This window comes from Schistocerca cancellata, chromosome 5 (genome assembly GCF_023864275.1).
Source record: "Schistocerca cancellata isolate TAMUIC-IGC-003103 chromosome 5, iqSchCanc2.1, whole genome shotgun sequence".
NCBI classification, from domain to species: domain Eukaryota; kingdom Metazoa; phylum Arthropoda; class Insecta; order Orthoptera; family Acrididae; genus Schistocerca; species Schistocerca cancellata.
Genome location: NC_064630.1, coordinates 396,899,276 through 396,919,769, shown reverse-complemented (window position 1 = coordinate 396,919,769; position 20,494 = coordinate 396,899,276). Strand labels below are relative to the sequence as shown.

Here is a 20,494-nt window from a genome sequence, read left to right as displayed (position 1 = left end):
CAGTCATGAACCAATCATACACCATACATTCCAGCAAGATACAGTCAACTTTGGTTGTTTCCTCCTTTGCACATGTGGAATAACATTCAAAGTTAGATTTGTCACAGTTTCATTTGCATGGCTCTGCCAACTGCTAGTTTTATATGTAAGGGGTGCAATATCATTAATTGCTGGCATACTTTAGTTTCATAGCTGGCATTTTCCCCCTTTCACCAATCTGGTCTCCTCGAATTATTTTATATCTGGAGAAACTAATCTGGATATTAGACCTGTCCATTTCTCTGATAGCCATAATTTATGGATGAACATTATGCATTGCAAGGAGCAGGTTTGCTTTCTCTGTTAAATGACACTGAGTAAATGTTCCAGTGGAGGATTTTAATTTTCATTCGTAGACCTGAAGGTTTGTTCTCGAACAAGTTCGCTCTGGGCAGTCTGACATGTTTAAATACGAAAATAAGCATGCATGTGTCATCAGTTGTGTTTTGAGTGCTATTATGAGCCAGAGCATTGTCCATAATGTGTTACAAATTTAGCCAGTGAGTATGCAGTGTCTCTTAACATCTCCTGTGCGACTGCCAGTTAAGGCTTATGGACAGTTGAAGATGGTGGAAATTGTGACAGTTGATGTGAATATCAAGAAAAGCTTTGGTAGCTTTTATGTAGTTGCAAAGATACGTGGCATCATGTTGGCGTGAAACCAGTTCATAACATAAACTTGTGGCACTCCCATAGGCTTGGAGCATGGATTAAAACAGGCTATCCTGGCTGCATTTGTGGGAATTGTTGTTGAAGTCGTACTTTCATTGGGATAGCTGGGATAAGGCTGCTGGTTGAGATGGTTGTAGGGGATTAAGCACTAGATGCCATTACAACAATGGGGTATCAATGAAACTAGTCATGGGTTCTCTCTTAACTCTTAAATTGGTTGATTTCACAGTGTGTTTTCATGTACCTTTTTTTTAAAAAAAAAAATTCTGCAACAGCGTATTGTGGGTTCCACTGTAATTCGTTAGTAAATCTTGTTTTGCAGGCAAATCATGCTGGTGTGCAGGGTAAATTACCAGAAGGGCTGGCTGGTGCTGGTGATGGAGCAAATTTAGCAGAAAAGGATGATGTTAACAATATGGTCAGCCAGAATGATGATGCTGAGGATGATGAAGTGAGTTTGCCCATCTCATATCCATTATTTACGTAACAAAAATTTCTTATTTCATATTGAAAGATACTTTTCCATTATTTTAAGTAGTATTCCATAACAGCAGCTAATTTCCATTATTTCTATTTATTTTCATTTTGTTTAGTTTTATAACTTTTACATATATTCATGAACACCCAACAAAACAGCTGTCAAATAATAAAACCAGACATTTAACTAGAAAATGAATTTTGCTTAGGCAGTGACAGAAAATCTCCTTTCCCAGCTTTCTTACCCAACTGTAGACCACTTTTTCTACATAGTTTGAGAAATCTTTGCTGCTATAAACAAATTTAAGTTCATTTCTTTATCCCCACACATTTGTATGTTATCATCTATTGCTCAAATGCTATTGTACATACTATCCTGATAACCGTTTTACTCAGTATTCCAAAGTCATCTGACATTTTTGATCCAAGAACAATGAGTGGGAAAGTAGGCCATTTCAAGTGTGTAAGCACTTGCTGACAGGTGAATTGTTATGTCTCTCAAGTGTCAAACACCAACGACAATTACCATTTTTGTTTTCTCTCCCTCATCCACAATTTAGAGCATCACATTGACAGAGTCAAACACACTTTCAAATACTTATTAAATGACATAAATGAATGAAATACAAATGTTAAGCAGTTACGGCAATCATCTCGAAGTGTTTTGGTGATTCTCCATTAGACACTGGTAACACTTGTCCCGTGTACACTAATTGTATGGCCCTGAATGAACTGTTGCATCAAAAATAGAGCTACCGTATTTACTCGAATCTAAGCCGCACTTTTTTTCTGGTTTTTGTAATCCAAAAAACTGCATGCGGCTTAGAATCGAGTGCAAAGCAAGCGGAAGTTCTGAAAAATGTTGGTGGGTGCTGCCACAACTAACTTCTGCCATCGAATATATGTAGCACTACACAGGCATGCTTTGTAGCCACAAAGATAAATACTGGCACCAAAACCTCTGCGTTAGTAAATAACTTAAAAAAAAAAGGTGGAAGACGAGCTTTTTTCCTCCGCCCCGAGTTTCGACCACTGCATTTTCATACCTTATCCAACGAAGTAAATACAAGTTCCGTATTGTTCATCTTCGAATGTAGCAGCATTTCAATGTACTACGAAAATCCGACTGGCAAGACTGTTTGGGATGTTTGTCAATATGGCCAACTCTACGTTCTGAATTTTTTTCTACCTGTGAGAAGAGATGGTTGCTAATAGGAACTTTTATGAATTGTGAATCACGTGCAATATTCTCTTCACCATAAGAATAATACGAATATAAACATTTTGCCATGTATTGTTTCGTGTTTGCTGCTATCTCATTTAAATCCTGTCTGCCTAATATACTACGAAACTAGAGTGAGACAACAGCAAACGCGGAAGAATATACATATCATGTCAAGTTTACATTCGTATTATTCTTATGCCTAACAGTGACACAGTCAGAAATGAAGCACGGCAATTAACTAGATTTTTAAATCTAAGATGACTCTAATTTCTGTGCAGAATGTAATGAACTAAAGAGGCGCCTGCAAAGATTTTCAAACGAAGAAAAATTTTCGCTAAACTTTCGTTCAGAACATCATCTATCATACGCAGTCTATTATTTGGTTCTTGTTGATCATTACCAAAGAAAGCAGTAGTGTAAGTAACAATAAATAGCAGTCTCTTGCCATTGTTTCGCTAATGAGACGATTCCTCTCTTTTTTTTTCTATTTTTTTAATTGTAAGCGGCGGTATCGCGCACAGAAGCAAGCCATGCCGCGAGCGGCGACAGGCCCTAAACACGCACTATCAGAATGCAACAAACAATGCATGACACAGTACAGTAATGCATTTTCAGCTTAGAGCAACGTAAACACCTATAACACAGAAAACGGCGCTTATCAGATCAACGAAAAATAAGCAATCAATTCAAACCAGACGAAGCACCTGAAAAAGGGTGGGTACCCGTATAAATACGGACGGAGCGCCTGACGCATAGCAATGGCTACCTGGTAAACCTTAACTGCTAAGCTTACGACTCGAACCAAACTACTGTAGCTGTATCGTCATTCATTCGGCCTAAATTGTGTCTCATACTACAATAGACCAACTTTGTTTCGATTTGGAGATGGCCCACAACTCTTCTCTCCCCTTGAATTTCGAGTCTCAAATTTCAGGTGTGACTCAGATTCTGGAAATTTTTTTTTTTTCCCTTCATTTCGAGTCTAATTTTTCAGGTGCGGCTTAAATTTGAGTGCGGCTTAGATTCGAGTAAATACGGTATAATGCTCTGAAACTTATTGGAAAGTGGTGGTTATATTTAGTACCTGCATGTTGAGTTTTTTCCCCATGTGTAGTAGCAATTGTGCCAATGTTTATCACTATACAAATCCTAACTATTAATATTCAATGTTCATGCTTATGGTTTAAGTGCATAAAGAAAGGACATTTTATTGTTTTTGTATTCTGCTTTAATTCAGACATATCCAGAGAATAAAATGAGAATACTCTTAAAAATTACATTGTAATATTGAAGCACATAATTAACTTGAAGTCACTGAAGGGGAGTTGGAATGCCCTATCTCGCCAATGTTAAATTTGCTAACTTTGTGTACCTTTTTCTTTGGAACTATTATCTTCAGAACTTTGAAATTCTGGCAGAGGTTTTCAGCATATATTGTGAGCCCACTGAACTAGAACCAATGTTTTCTTTTTGTTGGTATAGTATTTATGAATTTTTTACCATTAAGCCATTTTTTATTGGAAAAAGTATAACATAAACTTCCCTAGTTCAGAGAATAAGCCAGTTCTTGTCATGATTCTAGTTCAGTGGCCTCTTTGAACTGTTTTGCAGCATTTCTGAAAATTTGAATGTTGTTGGTTGAGTGGTTTATGAGATAAAGGTACATGTAACACTAAAAATGTCAAATGCCAGAAAATGCGATTAAAGTAATTTATTATGAAAATTCACAAATACCTTTTATTCTATTATCAAAAGTGTCCAGCAGAGTAATCAGGGTCATCTTCTAGTTCTTCTTCTTCACCTAGAAGCTTTCTTCTCCTTGCTGCCCTTGCTTTTTTTGTATTAAATTCAGCTGCATACTGAGCCTTCCTTACTCGCACGCTGTCCAGAAGCTGAAGACCTCTGATGGTGTTGATACCAGGAGCAATGCCGAGCCTTGCCATGACCTTTAGCCTACCCATATGACCATCATTGAATGAAATAACAGCATCACTGACTCCCCATTTCAATGTTTTTATCCCAACAAATACATTCTTAGGTACACGAGTCCAAATGAGGTTGTTGAACGACTCGTTTTGATTCTGGGTACAACCATGAAGACATTTTCGCAGAAGATCAGGATGCCCCAAGTCTCTATATATTGGTTTAATTACTTCCATAACAGCCAATGGAATATAATTTTTATGGTGATAAGGATCCCCAGTAGCTTGAGATTTTCTATAATTGCACCATGACTGAGGACCATCTGGACAAGCAAAATGTTGAGGATTATCATCAGTTGATGATCGATGTAAATATGTGGCCCATACAGCTTGTCTCATTTCCTGCAAATTATTTGCATTATTTCTTATTGCCATACCATAGTATTGTTGTAATTCATTTATAATTTTATCTGACAGGCGACCTCTAATGGTTTTACCATCTGACAAAATTTTGTCCTTCAGATTCTGTTTCAGTTTCCTTAGACGAGTGCCCATTCGTTTCTGAACATGACCGACACATTCTAGTTTAGTTATTGTCTTATTGACATATGGCATGGATTCTGTAACACTTTTGTATGCCTTGGAGTCCCCATCTCCAAGGAATTTTGTGTAAAATACTCCCCGTTCTTTTTCTGATCTGCTAAACATTTTCACAGCAGCGGCAGCCTCCATGCCTCCACTCGTACCTTCATAATTCTTGCTACATATGTGAGCTGCTTCTATCTTACCAGATGCACAATGGTAACAATGTTTAGTGAGCACTTCATAGTCCAAAACTTTACCGCTGTCCACACTAGTAACAGTAGCAACAGCATTTTTGGATGTGTGACCCCTTTTCTGCCAGGTTCCATCAAAAGCAACAGGGATATCTGGGTTTCCTTCATTTATATATTTTGCTTCACTGGCAGCAGCTTTCATTGATAAATCTGCTACAGACTGAACAGCATCTCCTATCACTTCAGTGTAATTGTCAATTTTAGCAGGTGGAGGTGGAAGATTCATTATGGCACAAAATGTTTGAGCAGCAGTATGTCCTTTACCAATTGCTCTCATTGCATACATTAGCCTGATATTACTCTCAAACAAATTGCTACTGCATGTTTTAGAGCTCCAAAAACAGGTCTCATTTTCACAACTGGCACAAACTATAGCAATTTTGCAGGAAAGTCCTATAGATTTTGTTATGTTCATATCAAAAGAACCTCCACAAAGATTACAACACAAACATTTCTTCATAAACTCAGTAAAAACAGGAAAGTCGACTAAAACATATTGTTCATTAGAAGCTTCATCTGTAATTTCACTTGCACAGTTTGATAACTTCTTTTTTGATGCACTGGTGGGCGTGTCTCCTTCACACATCTCAGCTGTACAAACGTCAGAACTTTCACCAGCATCAACAGGTGCTGAAGCAGAATCACTTGAACAAACGTTATTTGTAAATCTATTACCGCGAAACTTTCGCTTTTTAAATAATGATGCACTCCTAGGCATCGTAGAAACTACGCACTCACCACTGAAAGTCAAAACAAGACAGATAACAAACTCCAAATGAGCGACAAACTAAACTCGAGGCTCAAAACAAACACTCACAGATCAAAAACTGAACAATAAACACAGCTAGTCGTAAAAACAATGGTACCTATGGAAGGATCAAAGATTCTACAACTGAAGAGTGAAATCCACAGCCTTCTATATGTAATGTTTTCGGAAATGCGAAGATTTAAATGTGTACAAATCACAAGATGGGTAACTTTGCTGGGCGCACATGTAATTTTGAAAAATTAAATAAAAATACTTCCAATTGGAATTTCTTAACAAATTTTGCACCATTTTAAGCAGAAAATTTCAAATTAAGTTATAAGGTTAAAAACTGAAAATGTGAATTTTTTCCATTTTCCGGCATTCCAACTCCCCTGAAGACAGCACAGTCCAGATAAAATTTCTTTTACTAAAGTCCTTTTCATTGCTTCTCAGTTATCTCTTTTACTTAAATTCCTGAGGCAGATGAAAGTTTTTTCTATGCCATATAAAACAGTGACTTCATTGTTGATTGCAGGTAATTTGAATTTACAAAAGGTGTTATTGCTGCAATCACGCAGTAACAATGGGAAATATTTAGTTTTTGTAAGAAAACTATGATGATTGTGCAAATAATGTTCTTGCTTTAGTATTTTGTCCAAGCACTCAACTTACGAGAAAATACATTGAGACCCACTATTAAAAAACAGTTAAAATTGTTAGCATTTATGTTCCTCTTGTCTCACATAAGTGAAAACCGTAAAAGGCACTATAAAAAAACTTTCTTGTCGTCCATGTCTTCCTAGTGTTATTCATGCAGATTCTCATTAAATATTATGACCGGCATTGCTTAAGACTGTGTTATATATAACTTTTTCCTCATCTAGGTAACTGTAACTGAGCAGTATGTGCTGTTATCATCATTTGGTTATTGTGCCTTATCCTGCCAGCTCCTCCCCCCTCCCCCCCTCCTCTCTCTCTCTCTCTCTCTCTCTCTCTCTCTCTCTCTCTGTGTGTGTGTGTGTGGGTGTGGGTGTGGGAGTGCATGTGCGAGAGAATCGGAGATCGTGCATGCCCACACGCCCTTACATTATCTTAGCACAAAACGTAAATTTTTCAAGTGCTCTTCTCTTCCTCCTTTTTCTTTGAAAGTCATTCTTCTTCTTGCAGATACAAATATTATGTATTTATCTGGAAGCCATAGCCTATATTACTTGAAACAACTGAAAAATGATAAATTTTAAGTCTAAGGTGTAATTTTGTAATGTGTCTCTCAATGTTACATCAATGTCTTTAGTTTCTCCTCTAATTTCTTCAAAAAGAACAATGCATTTTAACGTAATTTTACAATTGGATGTATTTTGAGTTTAATTGCTTTCAGAAAAATTTGATGAGACACTGTTGCAGATTTTCTTCCCTATGGCACTCATTATTATTTGCTGCTTCACTAATCATGAATAACATATTCACAACTTCTTGTTCATAATATTTACATATTTTCTGCAGCCAACTATTGTTATGAACTGGAATTTGCTGGAGTTCCTGCCAAACATTGGAGGGTGTCGAGAGAACGTTAGCGCAGTGATAGCTGGCTACATCAGTGCTGTGTATCAACATATGCAGGTATCAGTAGCATACTGACCACAAGGAGACACACTACTGTGAAGTACCAAACAAATCTCTTCTTAATATCTATTTATCCAAAAGCAGTCTGGATACAGTATTTAAAGTATGACTTCCAACATAGATAGAATATTTCAAATACATGCTATTGTATAAAACAGAGAAGAAAATTTCAGATAAGTTGAGCAGTCACTACCTGCGTTGTTTGGTACTTTTTGTTGCAGAACAAAAGAATTTTTTTTTTTGTCAATTTTAGCACCTCTTAGTAGGTGCAATGTTTTTGTATGTGCTCATATCTTTATTTGTCTCCAAGGAATATTAAGTTGAGGAAAAAAGTAATGAAGTAAAAGACAGAATTGCGCTGCAAAGAAAGAGAAAGCTGAGTATGAATTAATAAACAATCAGATAACAAATTCAAGGCTCTTTAATAATAATGAGCCTACTGGTGCACCCATAATTTCCCTGTCAATATTGAAAATTCAGTCATGATTTAAAACTTTAATTAAATTTCCGTGAGAAAAGAAACTTCATGTGAGAATGATTCCTACAGTCCAATTCGTGAACAGTGGCGGTTTGCGCATGTCGAGGCCTGGACTGTATCACATTGTTGCCCAGAACAGTACTGATTACTCATTGGCTGTTGGGGAATGCATTATGTCAAGTGCAGAGAATGAGCCTAAAGTTGACTGCCATCTTTTTCGACACCAACTATGACATATTGAGGAAGCAAAATCTAGAAACATTTTCGGCTCCCACTGTTTTGCAAGGAGTTGATAATTTACTCAGAATAGCAGCAATCATTAAAAACTGTGGCAGTTTTAAATGGTTGTTCTTCCTCATGGAGACATAGGAATAGTGTGAGAACCACCTTTCAGGCAGTTGGAACTGAGCTAGAATACAAAACCACTGTCACCAAAAAAGACCAGATTGGCTCCTGTGTCTCAGCAGGGTGGCTGTGGCCTGTGCCCTCCCCCGTAATTGGCAACAGCTCTATTTTTTAAGAATCTGAAGCTTACAGGAATATGGTGCCAGTTAAGTCTTATAAAGATGTGTTTCCACAAGTAATAGAAATTATGCCAAAGTAAGTCACATGATAGCTGGTACAGCATTGGCACTGTGTGCTGCTGTTTCACTGTTTCAGCACACTACTGTCAAAAATTCTAGTTCTATGGCTTTCAATATGGCGTCATCTGAGATTATACGAACAGACATTGGTGTTATCATTCAAGTTATGGCATTAGAATTGATCTTAGACTACAGTAAGAAGGAGAGAAAGTGTAACAGCTTTTAATGTGGAAAAGGATTTTACGTAGAAGTAACTCCGGAGCATCAAAGACACTTAGAAATTAAGAAGCACTTGAAACAAAAATCCGTCCTCGAACAACTTTTTGATAACAAAAATAACTGTCGATCTGCGTATTGAGCCGGTTTTTTTTTAAAAAAAATTAGAGATTCAGTACTTGCTTGAGTGAAAATACAAGTGACACTTTGATATATGACATCTGGCGATTACTTTTCACCTCTCCGACATTTCTAATATATCCACAAAACTACAGTTTCATTGTTCTTGTGTGATGTGTTGGGTGTTATTTACAGTGCCCTGAAGACTCATTTGAAAGCTAATATTTTCACCCTTACACCACACATCAATTAAATACGATGAACTGTTAAAGTTATTCTGTACCAAATTTTGGAGTTACGAATTTACTATCACCATTGCATTAAGTATCAACATTTGAAGAATTAAGCAAGTTGCTGTGCAACTGTAAACCTCCTTTCACTAATCAATCAATAATACTTACTTACTTGCACACATTATACCCATGCATCATACATTAAAAACATCTTATACACCACATAAATTAACCACTGTGTCAAGGTCAATGTGTTTTGAAGAGGTCTTTAAAGCTGTGTAACTTTTGTAATACCAGGCATAAATTCGAAAAACACCAAATATGGAAATAGCTTCAGAAGATGGCAGCTGTTTGATCTGCTTCTGATGCTAATTTGTGTGTGTGTGGGGAGGGGGGGGGGGTTAGTGGCATCACATAGTTAGAGTGACTTGAACATTTTTGGTGTGGCTAAAAGAGGCATCACATGAATTTTAGTGTTTCCACATGCTACTTCGGAGATGTCACTTGAGCGACAGTGACTGGAAGAGGAGTCACAGAAAATATTAGATACAGGCTCCCAGGTAGATGCCATTTTCCTTGACTTTCGAAAGATGTTTGATACAGTTCTGCACTGTTGCCTGATAAACAAAGTAAGAGACTACAGAATATCAGACCAGCTGTGTAGCTTGATTGAAGAGTTTTTAGCAAACAGAACACAGCATGTTGTTTTCAATGGAGGGACGTCTACAGACGTTAAAGTAACCTCTGGCGTGCCACAGGGGAGTGTTATGGGACCATTGCTTTTCACAATATATGTAAATGACCTAGTAGATAGTGTCAGAAGTTCCATGTGGCTTTTCGCAGATGATGCTGTAGTATACAGAGAAGTTGCAGCATTATAAAACTGCAGCGAAATGCAGGAAGATCTGCAGCGGATAGGCACTTGGTGCAGGGAGTGGCAACTGACTCTTAACATAGACAAATGTAATGTATTGTGAATACATAGAAAGAAGGATCCTTTATTGTATGATTATATGATAACGGAACAAACACTGGTAGCAGTTACTTCTGTAAAATATCTGGGAGTATGCGTACGGAATGATATGAAGTGGAATGATCATATAAAATTAATTGTCGGTAAGGTGGGTGCCAGGTTGAGATTCATTGGGAGAGTCCTTAGAAAATGTAGTCCATCAACAAAGGAGGTGGCTTACAAAACATTCGTTCGACCTATACTTGAGTATTGCTCATCAGTGTGGGATCCGTACCAGGTCTGGTTGACAGAGGAGATAGAGAAGATCCAAAGAAGAGCAGCGTATTTTGTCACAGGGTTATTTGGCAAGAGTGATAGCGTTACGGAGGTGTTTAGCAAACTCAAGTGGCAGACGCTGCAAGAGAGGCGCTCTGCATCGTGGTGCAGCTTGCTGTCCAGGTTTCGAGAGGGTGCGTTTCTGGATGAGGTATTGAATATATTGCTTCCCCCTACTTACACCTCCCGAGGAGATCACGAATGTAAAATTAGAGAGAATCAAGCACGCACGGAGGCTTTTCGGTAGTCATTCTTCCCGTGAACCGTACGCAAATGGAACAGGAAAGGGAGGTAATGACAGTGGCACGTAAAGTGCCCTCCGCCACACACCATTGGGTGGCTTGCGGAGTATAAATGTAGATGTAGATTTGGGTGTTCCCAATGCTACTTCAGTGACACCAGTTCAGTGGCAGCCAACTAGTGTCACTTATGTTGCAACAAGTGGAAACCCTGCTTAAGGTCTAAAATGCTGCCACTCTTGCCCATTCAGGTTGATCAAGACAGACCAGCAGCTGCTATTTTGTCATGCATGTTACTACAAGCATTTACCACCTTGCAGTTAGTAGCTAGCTGTTCATCACATTGAACAGAATGCAGCAATGTTGCCCACGTGCACAAGCATTTTCAATCACTCCATGAGTGCGAGTATCTCACACTATGACTTTAGAACAAGGCACCAGCCATGTGGTAAGATTTATTGGAATCTTCCCGTTCTCACTTTGATATTCTCTCTTGGTTCAGTACTATCTCTCTTTGGCTTGATCATGGTTCTGTGTACCTAGCTATGGTTTCAGTACATGTCATTTGTTATTACATACTGTCAGTGAAGACTGCCCTCAGCTAAATATTGTGTTTTGCTTAATTCAAATTTCAGAGTATATTAATGTAACTCCTAGTTTCTTTCTTATTAGAGTTGTAATATTATCTCACCTTTTGTAGTGTCCAACAAATCACAGATCCCCTGCAAAGAGGCAGTAGGCATGTGAGATAAGTGAGCTACATACTACCCTTCCCCAGATAGGAGAGATAGACAGGTTGTAAAAGTTAAAAAGGAAGGGCAGCTGAGTGTAGCTAAGATGGCAGGTGGTGGGGTGATGCACAGTAGCAGGAGACAGTGTACTACATGACACTCCAGCCAAGAGCATCATTCAACCATTTGTCTGTTGCACACGCTTCTGAGTGTACTTTGAACGTGTAATGACAATTTCTTCTCCAGTGTATGTGTGCTGGTTGTTATATTGTTTATAAAGCATCTTTCAAACTGCCAGGAAAGTGAGCAATTGTAAGAAGGAAGTAGGTGATCTGGACCATTTCTTGAAGAGTGTTTTGTGTCAGATGGTATTTGATATTAAAGGACGTGGGCTTTCGATATCGTAAGATGAATGAAGAGAGAAAATTGCTCCTGGAGAGAAGTGATATTGTGGATGCAAAGACTGTATTTTTAAGGAGACTGTCGGAGGTTTGAGATGGTGGGACATCTCGCATTTATTATATCAGTGAAATCATACAAGGTCAATTTGCTGGATAATGAGTGATGGATTTGGTGGTCTTACAATTCAGATAGGTAAAGGTAGTTGACTTATGTTGTACATGCAGGGTCAGCAGACAAAGGGTTTATTGCTGAGAGTAAACTAATATTTAAGGCTTCAGGGTCAAAGAGCTCTGAGAATTGCCATAGTAGGACAACATACAGTGTATTTAAAAAGTGGTTAACAAATAATTATTGACATTCCTCCACCCAAATTCAGTTGTGGTGGACACCAGTGTCTACTCAGTGTTATTCGAAAAATTCCCTACAACCCATACCAGGAAATCTGATATTATCGCTTGGTGATCGAGCAATAACATCCGTCACAAACCAGGGTGGTATTGATGATGCTTGTCAACACAAATAAACCAGCTTACTGTAACTATGAGACACTGAACAACATAAAGAAGAACAACAAGATAAAAATTATTTGACAAACTGTGCAAGAACAAGACTGTTTACATCAGTAGTTCATAAGGTTCACTTGAATAAATAAAGCACAAGTTTATAATCAACACTAAGAATTATTTAGAAATACATTACATTAAGTCACTGTTGAGTAACACACAGTACATTTTTTTATATTTTCACTCAGAAATATTTCATTGTTATTACTCACAGATCAGTGGGGCTTTTCTTGCGTAGTTTCACATATATTCTTTACATTACTTCCTGTCTTGGCTGGTCCAGGTAGAGTCAAGTTGCTATTAAAACTTATTCTCAATGCTGTCGTGTTCACTTGAGCACAATATTTTCACTTCTGCAGTTATAATCTTTTCAGTGCATGTCCTTTTTGTTGCTGTCTGTGGTAATCTGAAGTTGTGGCAGACAGTTGCAATGTCTACAAAATCTGTAGTGTGTTCCTGATTATGTGGCTATGATATTGCTTGCTATATACACTCCTGGAAATTGAAATAAGAACACCGTGAATTCATTGTCCCAGGAAGGGGAAACTTTATTGACACATTCCTGGGGTCAGATACATCACATGATCACACTGACAGCACCACAGGCACATAGACACAGGCAACAGAGCATGCACAATGTCGGCACTAGTACAGTGTATATCCACCTTTCGCAGCAATGCAGGCTGCTATTCTCCCGTGGAGACGATCGTAGAGATACTGGATGTAGTCCTGTGGAACGGCTTGCCATGCCATTTCCACCTGGCGCCTCAGTTGGACCAGCGTTCGTGCTGGACGTGCAGACCGCGTGAGACGACGCTTCATCCAGTCCCAAACATGCTCAATGGGGGACAGATCCGGAGATCTTGCTGTCCAGGGTAGTTGACTTACACCTTCTAGAGCATGTTGGGTGGCACGGGATACATGCGGACGTGCATTGTCCTGTTGGAACAGCAAGTTCCCTTGCCGGTCTAGGAATGGTAGAACGATGGGTTCGATGACGGTTTGGATGTACCGTGCACTATTCAGTGTCACCTTGACGATCACCAGTGGTGTACGGCCAGTGTAGGAGATCGCTCCCCACACCATGATGCCGGGTGTTGGCCCTGTGTGCCTCGGTCGTATGCAGTCCTGATTGTGGCGCTCACCTGCACGGCGCCAAACACGCATACGACCATCATTGGCACCAAGGCAGAAGCGACTCTCATCGCTGAAGACGACACGTCTCCATTCATCCCTCCATTCACGCCTGTCGCGACACCACTGGAGACGGGCTGCACGATGTTGGGGCGTGAGCGGAAGACCCCCTAACGGTGTGCGGGACCGTAGCCCAGCTTCGTGGAGACGGTTGCGAATGGTCCTCGCCGATACCCCAGGAGCAACAGTGTCCCTAATTTGCTGGGAAGTGGCGGTGCGGTCCCCTACGGCACTGCGTAGGATCCTACGGTCTTGGCGTGCATCCGTGCGTCGCTGCGGTCCGGTACCAGGTCGACAGGCACATGCACCTTCCGCCGACCACTGGCGACAACATCGATGTACTGTGGAGACCTCATGCCCCACGTGTTGAGCAATTCGGCGGTACGTCCACCCGGCCTCCCGCATGCCCATTATACGCCCTCGCTCAAAGTCCGTCAACTGCACATACGGTTCACATCCACGCTGTCGCGGCATGCTACCAGTGTTAAAGACTGCGATGGAGCTCCGTATGCCACGGCAAACTGGCTGACACTGACGGCGGCGGTGCACAAATGCTGCGCAGCTAGCGCCATTCGACGGCCAACACCGCGGTTCCTGGAGTGTCCTCTGTGCCGTGCGTGTGATCATTGCTTGTACAGCCCTCTCGCAGTGTCCGGAGCAAGTATGGTGGGTCTGACACACCGGTGTCAATGTGTTCTTTTTTCCATTTCCAGGAGTGTACATTGATCTGTGCAGCAACCATATGTTCATGACAATATAAATGAAAAATTCAATGATCCCTTATAAAACATTTCCAACTGATCTCTACCACAAGTTGAAGAGAGTGGATTTTCACTTAGGAAGAATTGCGTATAAGGATGAAAAATGCATTACTTCTGTGGTCATATAGATTGCATCAAACTCAGTGGTTCAAAAGCAGCTTGGAATCCATAAAAATAGCGGGACAAATTGCTCAGAACGTATGACTGAAATATGAAATTAAAGTATGAGTAGAATATTCCTTACTAGGTGCACAATGTATGTATTGGAATGGGGAAACTCACACAAGGAACAATATCGCTAGGAACATGACTGCTTAGCACCCCATTCAGCTGACGCCTGACAGTGTAGTACTGAGAGCACTGAAAGGGCAAACTGCCAACGTTGCAAGTGTTCTCCATCTGTCTCTGTGTAGAACGCTTTGCTCAGCCACCACCTTACCTGCACCCCATTCTAAGACCCAAGGATGAAAGGGACCCACCGGGAGTGAGGATGAAGGTGGACAAATGTGAGGGGTCAGGTGCCAGAAAGAATAGATGAGAGATAGTACATGGGTATGCACTTTTCCAGTTTAGATGATAGGCCATAGTGAGGGTAAAGACAGATTACGGAGGAAGGAAATTAACTGTGCAGTTAGAATTAGGACAGGAAAAATAATAAGAAAAGGGGAAAAAAGTTAGAGACAGTAAGAAGTACACTTAAAGAGAGGCTGTGTTAATGGAGATCTTTCTGTTGTATATTGCATGATGTATATAAAAATAAGGTTGTGGTACTGTGACCTTTGGGGGGGGGGGGGGGGGTAAAAAGGGTTTAGATGTTTTAAAACATTATTTTAATAATGCTTTTTATAAATCTACCCCCCTCCCATAGATACTGGTATGGTGGTGTCTAACATACGCACTGCAATTAAAAATGAGGACAGAGAAAAGGGATATGTATGTGTAATAATAACTTCTTTTTCTGTCTCCATTTTTAATTGCAATATTCACTTGTCTTCCCACTAATTATTGTATGGTCAAAGAAAGTTTCTCTGTCTTAGCAGGGTACACATTGTTGCTTTGTGTTAGGAAAATATTTGAAATCTCTCTACACTTTTGTTTGAGTGAAAAAATTGTCAGAGTGTCTTTATGAAAGATTGGTTAAACATGCATGTGAATCATTAACTGCATTTATTCCTGCCAGGAATCAGATGGTCCACAAACACCAATCAGGCGGCGACGGGTCACAAGCAGCCAAACACCATCACAGCTTGCACCATTGGGGTTGGCTGCTCATGCTACAGCAGCAGATTTTGCTCGCAACCTCATCAAAGAAGAAATGGCTCTCAGGCTATACCAGTAAGATCCATCTCCAGTATTACTACTTTTGCTGTGCAATGCTATTAGCTAGTTGTCGCACATGCTCCTCTTTGTTGACATTTATGTTCATACAATACAAAGCCAACACATTTTCTCTTTAATTGCATTAATGTGTAGTTTTGGTTACAAGATACTGAAATGAATTGTCTACATACGAATGAAACAATTGGTTGAAGCTGATCTAGGGGAAGATCAGTTTGGGTCTGAGCTCAGGAGAAATGTGGGAACATGTGGGGCAATACTGACCTTATCACTTACCTTAAAAGAGGGATTTAAGAATGAGAAATCTGCTTTTATATAATTTGTTAATTTAAAAAAGGCTTTTGACAAAGTTGAACAGCATAAACTCTTTGAAAATTCTCAGGCTATCTGGGATAAAATTAAGGAAGTGAAAGCATGACTACCATTTGTGGAGTCTTGAACATGAAGGAGAGGAATACTTGAGGAAATCAGTTACGTTTTCAACCTGTACACACAGGGAAACAGCATTGTAGCGTATCCCTCATTGCTCAACCTGTACATGAACAAGCTTTAAAAAAATTAAGGAGAAACTCCGAAAGGGGAAATAAATTTAAAAAATTAAAATAAACTCTAAGGATTGATGATTGCATTGTAATGCTGTCAACAATGACAAAGGACTTGGAAGATCAGTTAAAACGAAAGGATATATTTAAAAAATTAAAATAAACTCTAAGGATTGATGATTGCATTGTACCCTCTGGGAGGAGGGTCAGGCTCATAGGCAAGGGGCGAAACCTTTCCCCACTATCTGGTTTGCACGTGAACTGATGGGGATACTTTCACTACTATCAAAACTTAATTTTTTGTGGAACACATTGAGGACAAGTTTGGCGAATTGGTCTCTCAGAGCAAGATGCGATCGGGTTTGTTGTTGCCCAGTCTGCGGCCAGTTGTGCCTGTGACCATCTTGGCACAATTCCTGTGTCGATTACTCCCACCAGTATTTGAATATGGTTCAAGGTGTAATTTTTCACAGGGACCTCATCCTTCAAACTGATGAGGAACTTCGGGACAATCTCGGATGGCGGTGTGTTCACTTTGTTTGGCATGTTCAGAAGGGTCCGAAAGACAATCACATCGATACTGGTGTCTTTATCCTGGCCTTTGAAGGGGATACCCTCCCTGAGGAGGCCAAGACAGTACGCTTGTTCGCCCACTGCTTGAATTCTGCTCAGCAGTGTGGGATCCATACCAGATAGGGTTGATAGGGTTGATAGAAGAGATAGAGAAGACTCAACGGAGAGCAGCGCACTTCGTTACAGGATCATTTAGTAATCGCGAAAGCGTTACGGAGATGATAGATAAACTCCAGTGGAAGACTCTGCAGGAGAGATGCTCAGTAGCTCGGTATGGGCTTTTGTTAAAGTTTCAAAGAGTCGAGCAGTATATTGCTCCCTCTTACATATATCTCGCGAAGAGACCATGAGGATAAAATCAGAGAGATTAGAGCCCACAGAGAAGCATACCGACAATCCTTCTTTCCACGAACAATACGAGACTGGAATAGAAGGGAGAACCGATAGAGGTACTCAGGGTACCCTCCGCCACACACTGTCAGGTGGCTTGTGGAGTATGGATGTAGATGTAGATGTAGAATGCTGTCAACAATGACAAAGGACTTGGAAGATCAGTTAAAACGAAAGGATAGAGGCTTTTAAAGAAGTTAGAAAATGAACATCAGTAAAAGTAATGGAGTCTGGATGAATTAAGTCAGATGCTGCTGAGAAAATTAGCACAGGATGTGAGGCCCTAAGAGAAGCAGAAAATTTTGCCTATTTTGGTTGTGTAATAAATGATTAAAATATAAAATGTAGACAGCCAATTGTGAGGAAAGATTTCTGAAAAAGAGAAATATGTTGGTATGTACATTAATTTTCAGTGTCAGTGTGCCTCTTTCAGAAGTAACTGCTTGGAGTGCAACCTTATCGGAAAGTGAAATGTGGACATTCAACAGTGCAACAAGAAAAGAATAGAAACTTCTGAAATGTGCTGCTACAAAAGAGGGTGGACTGGTTAAATACTGAAGAGGTATTGCATTGAATAAGAGACAAAAAATTTATGGCACAACTTGACTTAAAGAAGTGACAGGCTGACAAGACACATTCTGAAATAGTAAGAAATAGTTAAGTCTTTACACATGGCGCTATGCAGCTCACAAGAAACTCAGGAACTTTATTTTTTTATGCAAGTCTTATTATGCCACTTGAGAAATCTGTCGTACATGTCTTACCAAAAATATTATGAAAATGATAGATTGCTACACATTGTAAAGATGACACGTTAAGTTGCAGACAGGCACAATAAAAGACTGTTACACATTGAGCTTTCGACCAAGGTCTTGTCCATATAAGAAAACACAACCACATTCACACAGGCAGCCACATCTCACGTGCGCATGACCACCATCTCCAGCCACTGCATCCAGAATGCAGCTGTCATGCTGAACAAAAGCAGCCATACGGAGTGAGGCAGGGAATGGGGAGGGATATCAGAACAAGGCTGCCAGGTGCAGTGTCAAGAGGTTATGGAGAAGGGAGAGGAGAGGGAAACAGGGAGCAGAACACGAGAGAAGCAGAGAAGGTGAAAAGACCAGTGGGTATGTCAGCAGAGAGTGCTGCACAACAAGGGTGAGGGGGCAGAGGGCGGAAACTGTTGGGTGGAGTATGTGGGGCAGTAGGTTACCCTAGGTTGAGTCCAGGATGATTTCGGTAGTGGAGAATGTGTTGTAAGGATTACTCCCATCTGCGCAGTTCAGTAAAGCTGGTAGTGGAGGGAAGGATCCAGATAGTGAAGCAACCAACTATTGAAATCAAGCATGTTTCGTTCTGCTGCATGTTGTGCCACAGGGTGGTGCGACTTTGCTCTTGGCCACAGTTTGGCAGTGGCCATTTATCCTGCAGGATAGCTGGTTGGTAGTCATTTCAATATAAAAAGCTGTGCAATGATTAGAGCAAAACTGATGTACCGTACTTGCACAATTATAAGACAAATCCGCCATTTGAAAAATACATTCGCAGACAATCGATCACATGACATGGAATCGCACAGCTGCTACAACAGTCTATTGCTCTCATTAAAATTTGTCAGTTTTGTGAAACACAAGAGGAAATGTAATTAAATTCTAACATCTTACAAACTACTGTTATTTTTGAACAGGTTTGCAATAAATGTTGTCATACATGTATGGATACCATATACAAACAGTAACAGGGAAAAAAGTTGCAGCACAAAAAAAAATAGTTAATGTAGTGTAATAAAATTTCGGGAACTCATTTGTCTAGGTAACATACTTAAAATGATTAACATTGAAAGATCACAGGTTAATGTGGAAAAGGGTTGAGGCTGGGGTGGCATGGGAATGGTCTAGTATGTTGAGGAGGCTAGGAGGGTAATAGAACATCAGTTTAGGAGGATTGGGAAAGATATTGGGTAGCTGCCTCTCATATGGGGGCATGATGATAGAAAATCAAAACCCTGATAAAGGATAGGATTCATCTGCTCCCGTATGGGCTGGTATTACATGACGAAGGGGGTGCTCCTTTGTAGCTGGTTGCAGGGGAGTGGTGGGAGGATTGGGAGTGTGTGGAGATATGGCACAATAAATATGTTTGCTGGCGGGACAGTGTCTGTCTGTGAAGGCTCTGTACCAGAGAGCGGATCCCCCCCCCCCCCCTCCTACCCCTTACTTGTATCCTGCGATTCCTCCATCTCCCCCCCCCCCCCCCCCCCCCCCAACCAACCACCACCACTCCAGATTGCTGCTTTTGTTCAACACAACAGTTGCAGTCTGGTTGCAGCGGCTCTGTGTGTGTGTGTGTGTGTGTGTGTGTGTGTGTGTGTGTGTGTGTGTGTGTGTGTGACAATAGCTTGGGAAACTAGCAACTGTTCTGAAATACAGTGATGGGAAAAAAATCGCAGCATCAAAAAATAATTAATGTAGAGTAATAAAATTTCAGGAATACATTTGTCTAGGTATCATATTTAAGTGATTAACATTGCAGGATCACAGGTTTATGTAAGTGTGATATAGCCATTGCAAAGGTGAAATGCTGTTAACATTAATAACGGGTGTAACCCCCAGAATGCTGAATGCAAGCATGTAAACGTATGTGCATTGCGTTGTACAAGTGCCATATGTCAGTTTGTGGGATGGAGTTCCATGCCCATTGCGCTTAGTCAGCTAATACAATACAGGGACAGTTAATGCTTTATGTGGACGATGCTGGAGTTGCCTTCCGCAGACGTCCCATACTTGCTCGACTGGACATGCCAACACTCTGTAGAGCATGTTGGGTTACAATAGCGGTATGTGGCCAAACATTATCATGTTCTGGAATGCTGTTCATGAGTGGCAACACAGTAGGTAGAATCATCAGGTTGATGTACAGATTTGGAGTCAGGGTGCTTGGGTGTGTGAGTGTTCCTTCTGTCATACAAAATCACACCCCAGATCAACTGACCTCCTCCTAACCAACACATGGCCATCACTGGAACTGAGGCAGAACCAGGTGTCGTCAGAAAGTACAGCTAACCACCACCCTGCCCTCCAATGAGTTCGTACTTGACACCACTGAAGTCACAAATAGCAGTGGTCTCGGGGAAGAGGAATGCACGCTACAGGGTGTCTTGCTTGGAGCTGTCATTGATGTAACTGACTTGTAACAGTTTGTTATGTCACTGCAGTGCCAAATGTTGCTGCTGCAGATGCAGTACCACACCAGAACCATATGCAAAACACAATGGTCTTCCCTCTTGGTTGTGCCACA

The 20,494-nt window shown here is 40.4% G+C and overlaps 1 protein-coding gene across 1 annotated transcript in view; it reads left to right on the top strand.

Moving 5' to 3' along the window:
* LOC126187863 (DNA polymerase epsilon catalytic subunit 1) overlaps window positions 1-20,494 on the top strand; it is a 332,843-nt gene that overhangs the window by 262,409 nt on the left and 49,940 nt on the right. Inside the window, exons 30-32 of the mRNA XM_049929181.1 lie at window positions 1,034-1,162; window positions 7,423-7,539; window positions 15,532-15,686. Coding sequence (XP_049785138.1) covers window positions 1,034-1,162; window positions 7,423-7,539; window positions 15,532-15,686 — 401 coding nt within the window. The remainder of the gene's footprint in view (window positions 1-1,033; window positions 1,163-7,422; window positions 7,540-15,531; window positions 15,687-20,494) is intronic.